The following is an 11,544-nucleotide window of genomic DNA, read 5'->3' as shown; positions in this document are numbered from 1 at the left end:
GACCATGTTTCACAAATTTAATTGATCACAGTAAATGTAGAAAAAAAAAGAACCATTTATACAATGATCAAAAATGTACACGCATATTTACAAAGACAAACGTTTCTTTTCTAAAAAACAAAAATCATCTTTTAAAAGAAAAAAATCAATAAAAGTGGCATTAAAAACCAGCCAAAAGAAAAATGGCATGTATTCCCTAAAAAACAACAAACACAGTGTTCAGTGTCCATTGAACATCACAGAAACCGTTCTGACGAGTTTTGTTTCGTACTGAAGCCTCATTCAGGCTGTAACAATAATAATACAGATATGGTCATCTCCAACCATACCGCAATATTAAAACACTAGAGCGCTATGGATCAGAGCTGTGCTAAGGAGCTAGACTAGGCTAGACTAGAGGATAGCTGGAGCCTTGTTATGGAACTAGACTAGACTAGAGGGTAGCTAGACTAGACTAGAGGATAACTAGCGGCCGTGCTAAGGAGCTAGACTAGAGGATAGCTAGACTAGGCTAGATGGTAGCTAGACTAGAGGATAACTGGTGGCTGTGCTAAGGAACTAGACTATGCTAGACCAAAGGGTAGCTAGACTAGAGGACATCTAGACTAGGCTAGACTAGAAGGTAACTAGACTAGGCTAGACTAGAGGATACCTAGACTAGAGGATAGCTAGACTATAGGGTAGCTAGACTAGAGGATAGCTAGACTATAGGGTAGCTAGACTAGAAGATAGCTAGACTATAGGGTAGCTAGACTAGAAGATAGCTAGACTATAGGGTAGCTAGACTAGAAGATAGCTAGACTATAGGGTAGCTAGACTAGAAGATAGCTAGACTATAGGGTAGCTAGACTAGAAGATAGCTAGACTATAGGGTAGCTAGACTAGAAGATAGCTAGACTATAGGGTAGCTAGACTAGAAGATAGCTAGACTATAGGGTAGCTAGACTAGAAGATAGCTAGACTATAGGGTAGCTAGACTAGAAGATAGCTAGACTATAGGGTAGCTAGACTAGAAGATAGCTAGACTATAGGGTAGCTAGACTAGAAGATAGCTAGACTATAGGGTAGCTAGACTAGAAGATAGCTAGACTATAGGGTAGCTAGACTAGAAGATAGCTAGACTATAGGGTAGCTAGACTAGAGGATAGCTAGACCGTAGGGTAGCTAGACTAGAAGATAGCTAGACTAGAGGATAGCTGGCAGCTGTTGCGATGCCACACTGGTTCTTCCGGTCTTTGGCCATGTAGATGTAGCCCTTGTCACCCCATTTCTCACTCCAGCTAAAAACAAAAAGAAAGTAAACATTAGAAGATTAGAGATATGAAGGATATACACACACAGTATATAATTTGATAACAAATTATTCATTGACATTAATTTCAACAATACTTCTTACAGCTCAATGGAGCTGAGATTTCCACACCACAATGTATTGATTAGTATTATTTTACTTTAGCCCCCCCCCCCCCCATAGTTCCAACTTTGTAATGAAACTTTGTAGAATCCTGCAATGGGAGACATTGATGAAGCTGCTGTGATGTCATGTGACATCATGTGGGGAGACGACACTGAAGAACAACACTGTGTTGCATTACGACTCCTCACATGACGTCACTGAAGAACAAACACAACTGGCCCCAAATTATCCCACATGAGGCAGAAACCTCACCTGTTCTTGACGATCCAGAACTTCTTGCCATGCACATCCTCGAAGCCGTAGCCCACCACAAGCACGCCGTGGTCCAGCTCCTCGCTACTGCAGTCCTTCTCATAGTAAATGCCTACAATACCCACAATCCAGTTAGGAACAAACCTCCAAAGACGATGCCAGAGATACAATAGACATTGTAAAGACTAACTTTGGCAAATGAATCACTAGAAATTCCATAGCACAATGTCCATCTACATCACATAGCGGTTGACTGATATTTCGGGCCGATGTTAGCAGTTTTGGTATCGGCTTATCGGCCTGCCGACGTAACAATCTTAGTGCAATAGTGATGATGGTATCATGTGAAAATATAGATGGTAAGGAATCCGTTGATACCAATCACTTCATGCTAGTTTAGCAGAATAACTACATTACCATGGAATTTCGCAAATAACATCAAAGACTTATGAGGAAGTAAATGCACTCATAACTAGGGATGGGCAAAACTCACAGAATTACTATTTGATAGTCATTTTGATAACAAAGCAGTAACAGGACTGACCTGACTGATAGAACTGGAAAGACTCGTGGCTGGCGTCAATGGCAACTGACACGGGACCCGCGGCGGCCACAGCCTTCATCAGAGCATGCTCCTTGCCACTGGGGATGTCCACGAAGCCAGTGTCATTGACAGAGTTGTACTGGGGGTCGTAATGGCATGGCTGGTCGTCCTGCACGGCGAGGAGAAAGGTACAACAACAAAAAGGAGTCAATCTATCGTCTAGAGCAGGGGTTCCCAACCTTTTTTCCCCCAGGGACCCCCAAACATCTCTGATGAAATTCCTGGACCCCCCTCCTAATAAAATACCATAAAATACTTTGTCATTTTAATAACAAACTGCTTATACACAGGCATATGCATCATAATTAGACCCACTATGCTTCTTTGACTTGTGCCTTCAATCAAGTATGTATTTCAAAATTTTGGCCAATATTCAAATCCTGTATTCATCCTCTCAAATCAGGCCCTAATGGTGAACGGTTTGCATTTATGTTGAATGAAGTAAGAATCCACTGCAGTAAAAATATCCTCACCTCGAGTGGTGGTAGTAAGGTTGACTGACATGAGAATGTCCTGCTTCAGATCCTCATTTTCGATATATTGCACATAAACGATGAGCACAGCCTCGTCTGCGACAGTTGTAGTTTCATCAAGTTGTATGGCAAATGGACCCTTTCTAAGCTTTTCTGACAGCTGCTGCTCGCAATCACTTGACATCTTATCAATTCGGTCTTTCACTCTAGAGTAGACAAGATTTATTTGGTCAATATTTTAAAAAGGTGCTACAGATAACATTCAGCCAGTAGATGTCGCACTAGACTAGAGCATCAGCATGTCATTTATCCAACCAGGTGCATTCCACATAGGGAATGTTTTTTTTTTTATGTTTAACACTTTAAGTGCCGAAAACATGTTTAGGCGTCTTTCCTAGCCATGCTAAAGTTGCAGAGGACGCCCTAACTCGTCTTTAATATCAATATTTCAAAAATCTGTGATCGGAATCATATTTCCCCTCTGCAGCCTTCACACACAGTTCTGAGCTCCTCTCAATCCTCTAGCGGTTCAAGAGCGCCATCTGGTGGCCGATCGGCAGAAGCGCCAAACAGGAAGTCATGTGGATGAAGTGGTGATTACCCATATTACTTCCGGGCACTCGCTATAGGTCCCGGGACTCGAGCTCGACACAATACATAGCGATCCGTTGCCAATAACTCGATAAACAACATGATTTGGACGTATATACTATTATACAACCTGGAAATGGACCGGGTATTTCGACATCCCATAATGGAAAACTGTCTACCCCACGCTGATCGCCCAACGGCCCGAGGAGACTGGGGTGAGTTTTAGCGTGTAATATTACCGTGTTCGATACTAACTGATCTGATGAACATATGACCCACATTAGATGAATGGTATAACGCTGCCCACGGAATTATAAACGCCCCCTCGCCCATCCGGTCAACATCAGATGACGTGTAGTAACTTCCAGAAGTACGTCCAGTTGGAATTTTTTATATTACGCCGATTGCTATCAAACTGTATTTCATCATCAATATAATGCATTTGGGGCTATAAATCACATTCTGGAGAAAGCTGCAGAAAGAGATGAAAACATACTTATACCTTAGACCATATTTTAGTATGAATATGTGAATGAAAAAGTTTAACGTTGCTACACCATGAACAATACATATAGGACCTTGAATGGGCCCTAATAATGGCAATCTAGCAATAGAATTTAAAAAGTTATAGCCCTGCAAAGAAGGGGAACTTCTCCATAGACAAATAGAGCTGGCAAGGGATGGTATATCATGAATTTAGCCTTAGGCAATCAAAGTGTTAATACATTTTCTTTATTATAAAAGCAATACTTTTATTCCACACGTTTTTAAAAGCTCTGGATTTATTATTTAAAATAAATAAAAATTACTCTACATAATCATTAGGACCTTTCAAATTGCTTTAATATTTATGTTAAGAATCTAAATGTAAATGAATTACAGCCTAGAGCAATGCATGTAACTTTTTCTATTCAGTATAACTACCTCATTCTACTTAGTATAGTACAGTATATACAGTATTAAAACTACTTCATGGAACTTAGGAGAGTGGCATGTAGGCCTGTCCCCGACTATGGATTTGTATAGTCGACTTTGATTGGCCCATTTGGGCTGTGGGGGGTGCTTAATGTCTGAAGGAGTCGACTGAAGGCTTCTTGTCCTCTGCGATGGATGCATCTTGATATTTGTCTAGGGTGTTCATTAGACGGGTGAAATCCTCTTTCAGTGCCCGTTTTCTTAGGCAGTTAGCCTCTCTGGTATGCGCGCCATTAGCGTTATTTTTATTTTATTTTATTTTTAGATTGGCAGTAGACTACGGCTCCTTTCGATCGATTAGTCGAGGTCAGCCTTAGTGGCATGTATAGTCTACTGTCTATTGTTTGATGTACATAATACTAAATGTATGGAGAGTGAAACATATAGTCTACCGTCTATTGTTTGATGTACATAATACTAAATGTATGAAGGGTGATATGTATAGTCTACTGTCTATTGTTTGATGTACATAATACTAAATGTATGAAGGGTGAAACATATAGTCTACCGTCTATTGTTTGATGTGCATAATACTAAATGTATGAAGGGTGAAACATATAGTCTACCGTCTATTGTTTGATGTGCATAATACTAAATGTATGTAGAGTGATACGTATAGTCTACTGTTTGATGTACATAGTACTAAATATATGAGAGTGATATGTATAGTCTAAAGTCTATCGTTAGGTGTACATAGTACTACTTACAGTCCCCAGGTAGGGGTAGGCATCCTCAGAGTCCAGGCCGCTGTTGTCCTGGACATACTGGAAGGCCTGGTCCATCAGGCCACCATTGCAGCCCTCGTTGCCCTCGGGACGTGAACAGTCCACCAAGTTCTGCTCGCTCAGCGACACCAGCTCGCCCGACTTCCGGAAATGCTGGCCCTCGAGGGCCCCCGTGGTGCTGAAGGCCCAACAGGAGCCACACTGGCCCTGGGAAGAGACCAAGCACAAGATTCAAGATGCATTTCAAGATTCTAGTTCTTTATTCGTCAAATACACAACAATACAGGGAGCATTTGCAGGTAATGAAATGCTTGTGTTTCGAGCTCAGACTAAACAGTGCACAAGAAACATCAATGAATACAAGAATGGTAACAATAGGTAGTGGTAGTAATATCAAATAAAATATAAAATGGAGGTAAGTTAAAATAGTAAATTATTTACAGAAAGTGTCTTGCGTGTAGTGTATGTGCATGATAAGGTGCAGTGCAGGGTGTGTGTGTGTGTGTCCAATAACAATAAGTGGTAGTAGTACGATAAATAAAATATCAAAATGAGGCAAGATAAAATAAAATAGCCAATTTCTACAGAAGTGTCTTGCGTAGAAGTTTATGTTAGCCTTTGGGAGAGGCGTTAGTTGGACAATGCCTAGGCTAACCGGCACTGTCCGCTTCCATTCATTGTGCTAAGCTAGGCTAACATGCAGCCAGATAGCTTTCTATTGAACGCACACAGAGAGGAAACTGGTATCTATCTTCTTGTCTCTCTCTGGAGAAGACGGTAAGCTAATTTCCCAAAATGTTGGCATGTTCCTTTAAGGTGCATGTGTGTGTGTGTTCAAGAGTTTTTAAGAGGTGGGCAGGGAAACAGAAGGTGTTGTTAGGACCATGATTACATTAGTCCAGATTCCCAGGTCTTCGTTATGAATTCATACAATTATGAAAAAACTGCTATTGGCTGAACTATTACAACTTTGTCTCTTTATGTTCAATTTATTAAACCACTCGTTTGTTCAAATCCGTTTCCTCATCTTTGGGTTTTTGTCTGGCTATTATTTGGTTTACATTCATTTATGAAATCATCTTATTCCTTGATTGTTATTGTTCAACTGTATTCAAATCAGTGTCTCCCCCATAACTACTCTCTCTGATTAACAATGAGGATTCAAACAACTAAACGTTGTTACTCAAATGTTAGCCGTGTATTTTCAATGCAATAAAAAATAAAACGAAAACCTTTCCCAACGGCAGTGAAGAAGACATTATGCTCGAACATCACGTGCCACCTGATGGCTCACCTCTTCCCAGCCTGGCGCACGGTAAACCGGTTCCGTATTCATACAGAGCGAAGGAGAAGACGTTCACAGTGGGTACAGGTAAGGGTTCAAAACAACTCCATTGTCCCATCTTTACGCTGTCCCTTTAAATCTTGGTCAAAGACACATTTCCAGAGCCTGAATAGTGGGTTATCTAGATGAAACTACAATAACTTTAATGTAAGGATTTATCCATCTACACTCATTGCACATGCACATGTGTGTATATATAGTGTTGGGACCTTTTTTTACTGTATGAAGCACAATCTCAGGGGGCTCATACAGAACCAAGCGTTTCACTGTAATGTACATGTAGCTTATATACGTGACAAACGAAAGCAAACTTGAGGCTCTCTCACCTGGTCCTTAACAGGAGTCACGTAGCCCTTGTCCCTCCAGTCCACCGCACGGGGAGCCTCCAGGAAGTTAGGCTCCATGAACAGAGACCCCATGGACCTCCTCACCGCTCCGCGCTTGTAGCCATTCATGAGCTGCCGGAACTCCTCGTGAGTCTGTGGGGGCAGGGGGGTGTTTAGGAGAGCCTCCCACGGCCAGCTGCTATGAGGAAGCATGTGCACGGAATGTTTACAATGCTCATCCGCCCTCCATGATGGAAGAAATAATAGTTGCTATGTGTCGGTATATAGCTCCCACCGGTCTCCCTCCCCGCAGAACTCTGCAACGCCCCAACTCTGGACTCCTTCAAAAAAAAAAATCCTTAAAACTCACCTCTTCAACATGGCCTTTGACCCCTAACTATCTCATTGAATGTTGTGCGTCTGTCTACCATGTTTGTTATTGTTGTTTTTCGACCTGTAAAGCAACCTTGGGTTTTATGAAAGGCGCTATACAAAACAAAGTTATTATTATTATTATTATTATTATTATTATTATTATTATTATTATTATTATTATTATTATTATTATTATTATTATTATATGAGAAATATATCATATTAATAACTGGGCGTGTCATTACTGGATCTTGTAAACCAAGTCACAGTAGAACAGTAATATCGTGCTTTTCCAGTGTTTTACCTACTATACCACCGCACAGAAAATAGGCATTTTCTTTCAAACGTGGTTGGTTACCAATGGTACAGCCATGTTGGAAGAAAAATAACTACGCTAATATTCCATACAAGGCCAAATGTTTGGTACATTAAAAATGTTGTCCTACCCAACCTAATCACAAATGCTCTATAATTATCGGACAAACTCCTAATTTAGCTATTTTTTTTTTTTTTTTTATTCAAAGTGAACGGACGGCAACCTTGTAGTTTTAAATGTGTTGATAATTACCATGTCTCCAAAGTGGTTCATGCCCAGGCTGTAGGGGTGCTCCCCTTGATAATTACCATGTCTCCAAAGTGGTTCATGCCCAGGCTGTAGGGGTGCTCCCCCATGGAGTGCTCCAAGTTGTGCAACTCGATCTTCCTCAGGTTCTTCTCCCAGACAATCCTCCTCCAGCCTTCTTCCTTCTGCAAAATAAGATAAGATAAGATATTCCTTTATTGATCCCCTTGGGGAAATTAAGAGAATATTCAGGAAAACATTGTGTTCCTTCATTTTATATAGGCCTAGTGAAATTGCAACACTAAGTTGCACTGAATGTATGGTGTAATTGTATGAAAGATCCTGTTCCATATTATGCTCTGTTATTCTGTGCATGTTATTCGTACGTCTTTGCAACATAGACAAAGCCCTGTATACATTGTAATTGTGATAAAGTTTCAAGTTTGTTTTTATTTGTTGTGTATAAAGTACATGTACATTACAGTGAAATGCTTGGTTCTGTATGAGCCCCTGAGAATGTGTTTCATACAGTAAAGAAAAGTAAGTAAAAGAGGAATAAGTCCCAACACTATACAAATATACAATGAAGTAAAAATGTAGACAATGAGGTACAACAACTTTTAAAAAGGCAAGATGCAAAATGAGGTATGGATGTAGTGCAAATCTCTTTTTAATAAATATGATGTTGTGTTAAAGTGCTTTGGATTCTTCTGACTTTGGGTGAAGGGAGTTGCTGCTTAAGTTTAGTTTATTACGTTTATTTGAATAGGGACAGTGCACATTATTCAACAGTAATGAGACAGAGTACCACCACTGTAAATATGCCAGTGTTAGCTGGGTAGCTAGTTTTCAACTGTTTGTTTGATTGATTGATTGATTGAAAATTCTATTAACAGATTGCAGAATGGGTACAATACAGTACGGCTCAATACACACAATTGTTAAGGGGATGCAGACCAGAGAAAGACTTTCGTCTTGTTTACATCAGGGTCCCCCATTTTCAATTCATAACATGTAGTCCCTAGGCAAGATATTAAATGCCAGGTAAAAACAGAATAGATAGACATTTTAAGAGCATAATTAAAACAGTATTTTAATATAACAGCATAGTTTAAAGTGCTATAACTTTAAAAACAGTAACAGCCCAAGACTCACCTGGTGGTATTGTTTACTGTGCCAGTCCTTCCACATGTTCCAGTGCTCGTCCAGCTGTGGGTCATGACTCGGCGCAGAGAGAACTGAGGCGCTGAGGCATAATACCGCGAACACCGCCTGTGGTCGCATCACGGTGACCGGTCCTGGGAGAAGAATAACTAGTTGAGATTCCAATTCAAAACCAGTTACCGTACTGAGGTTGTTGTGTGCTACACAGCTTTAAAAATGTGTCTCATGCCAATTATGACTTTTAACTGTTGCAATACTACACAGGTTCATGGTTGGCTCCTTTCATCTCCTCCCAGTCCTCCACCCAGAACGCAACGCAACCAACCCTTTTCCCACCCGTTTTATTATTATTATTATTATTATTCTAGAATATTACCAGGAATCTCCATAACAACCGACATGTGTTTAATTGTATCCTACAACCAACAGAGAGCGTGGAGTCAGAACAAGATGATCTGACAAAAGAATATGCCCTGCTTTGTTTGCTCCAAGTCACAAGACAAGACCAGAGCTTCAAGCCTGAGACAACAACACCACAACACATTAACCAAACAACACAACACAATGACTGACTAACCAAACACAACACACTAACCAAACACCACAACAGACTAACCAAACAACACACTAACCAAACACCACCCCAACAGACTAACCAAACACACCACAACACACTAACCAAACACCACCCCAACAGACTAACCAAACACACCACAACAGACTAACCAAACACACCACAACACACTAACCAAACAACACAACATAATAACCAAACAACACAACAGACTAACCAAACACCACACCACAACAGACTAACCAAACAACACAACATAATAACCAAACACCACACCACAACAGACTAACCAAACACACCACAACAGACTAACCAAACACACCACAACAGACTAACCAAACACCACACCACAACAGACTAACCAAACACCACCCCAACAGACTAACCAAACACACCACAACAGACTAACCAAACACCACCCCAACAGACTAACCAAACACCATCACAACAGACTAACCAAACACCACCCCAACAGACTAACCAAACACACCACAACAGACTAACCAAACAACACAACATAATAACCAAACAACACAACATAATAACCAAACACCACACCACAACAGACTAACCAAACAACACAACATAATAACCAAACACAACAGAATAACCAAACAACACAACATAACAACCACAACACACCACAACAACAGACTAAATCGAACCACAGGGTAAACAGAAAATAGTGAACGTATTACTCATTCTATTACGTACAATACAATATGAAAAGCCCCAATAATACTTTCCCAGACTGCTACATTTTAGATTGTATTGCGACGTCTTCCAGTGTTCTCGGGGATGGCAATAAAAGGAGGGACAGACATGTTTGTGTTGCAGAATTATGGTACATGTTGTCCGTTGTTAGAATCCTGAATAACCCAATGAATCTGAATTCTGAATGGACACATTCCTCTTCCATTCTGCCACAATGGCTGAAAACACATGAATAAATACAGGTCGGTTTTTCTCCTCCCCTGAAATTAAGACCCAAATAATTTTGTAAAGAATAGCCAAGCTAAAAAAAAACATCTGTGAAACACAGCCTATCACAGCACGATAATCCAGATGACTGGGACACTTACTATGTTCTTTGTTGTAGTAGAAGAAATTATACTGTTCCCTGCAGGGTCCACAAAGTTTATAAAGGGTTGTACGGACGCGATCTCATTGGTGCTTTCTCGTGTTTTTGCTGTTTTAGAGTCCGCCTCCGGTTCGTGGCGTCACCTGCATGTGATCTAGGAGCACGTGACCCCATCCCTGTGGATGCACAATTCCGGAGAAGAGGAGATTGATTGATTGATTGATTGATTGATTGATTGATTGAAAAGTTTATTAACAGATTGCAGAATGGGTACAGTACAGTACAGCTCAATACATACAATTGTTAAGAGGATGCAGACCAGAGAAAGACTTTCGTCTTGTTTCCATCAGGGTCCCCCATTTTCAATTCATCATATGACACACATGACATACAGATAGTCAGTACTGCTACATCTATACATTTATGACATACCAGATTTTCAAATACAGTACTGTTTGTGATACTAAAAAAAATCCAGAAGAAGAGTATATACATTTGACATAGCAAATGTGCATTGGGGGAGGTTGGGTAGGTGGGGTGGGGCTGTACATTGGAGGTGGGGGGGGGGGGGTTGGGTAGGGGGGGGACGGACACTGTACATTGGAATACTGACATACATTTGACATGGAAACTGTACATTGGAGGAGGTTGGGTAGGTGGGGTGGGGTTGGGTGGGGCTGTACATTGGAATACTGACAAAGCCATGCTTGGTCTTTATTGTACAACTGGGTTAGGACATTTGTAGGGGCCAGTTTTGAATTGCAGTCTCACGTAGGTGTTCTTTGAGAGTGTTTTTGAAAGTGGGTAGTGATTCACATTCCTTTACAGCTTTGGGTAGGGCATTCCACATTGTTGTGGCATAATTGCGAAACGTGTTTAGTCCCTTGTTTGAGCCGAATCTGGGTTTAACATGATTTGTGGAGCTCCCTCTGGTGTTGTGATCGTGGTATTCACTGACCTTTGGGAAGTATTTTGACATGTACATGGGTACCTTGGTCGTGTAGTGTATCTTGTAGACCAGGCCCATTGCAAGTTGCTGTACTCTGTTGTCTACTCTAAGCCATCCTAGGTTGGCAAAGT

General features: G+C 40.8%; 1 protein-coding gene across 2 annotated transcripts; it reads right to left on the bottom strand.

Moving 5' to 3' along the window:
* Positions 1–10,569, bottom strand: LOC311248923 (procathepsin L-like). 2 transcript variants are annotated; one of them, XM_084338156.1, is made up of 8 exons: positions 10,466–10,569; positions 8,801–8,943; positions 7,708–7,830; positions 6,709–6,861; positions 5,020–5,244; positions 2,214–2,382; positions 1,670–1,781; positions 1–1,280 (listed from the first exon to the last, which is right to left on the bottom strand). In XM_084338156.1, the coding sequence occupies exons 2-8, from the start codon at positions 8,927–8,929 to the stop codon at positions 1,181–1,183; spliced, it is 1,011 nt and encodes a 336-aa protein (XP_084194282.1). In that variant the 5' UTR covers positions 8,930–8,943; positions 10,466–10,569; the 3' UTR covers positions 1–1,180. The 2 variants fall into 2 exon arrangements, with proteins under 2 accessions (XP_084194282.1, XP_084194283.1); XM_084338157.1 differs by lacking the exons at positions 7,708–7,830; positions 8,801–8,943; positions 10,466–10,569 and adding an exon at positions 7,652–7,690.
* Positions 10,570–11,544: the final 975 nt, after the last annotated feature.

Source organism: Notolepis coatsorum (genome assembly GCF_963971535.1).
Source record: "Notolepis coatsorum genome assembly, chromosome: 2".
NCBI lineage: Eukaryota > Metazoa > Chordata > Actinopteri > Aulopiformes > Paralepididae > Notolepis > Notolepis coatsorum.
This window is presented reverse-complemented; position numbering and strand designations above follow the sequence as displayed.

What these genes read in the sequence shown, in the direction of transcription:
- LOC311248923 (XM_084338156.1), bottom strand. Translation starts at nt 8,929, where the DNA reads ATGCGACCACAGGCGGTGTTCGCGGTATTATGCCTCAGCGCCTCAGTT. An exon ending in TGACTCCTGTTAAGGACCAG is followed by an intron (nt 5,245 to 6,708) that starts GTGAGAGAGCCT and finishes GTCTCTTCCCAG; the next exon opens with GGCCAGTGTGGCTCCTGTTG. An exon ending in TTTCCAGTTCTATCAGTCAG is followed by an intron (nt 1,782 to 2,213) that starts GTCAGTCCTGTT and finishes TGGGTATTGTAG; the next exon opens with GCATTTACTATGAGAAGGAC.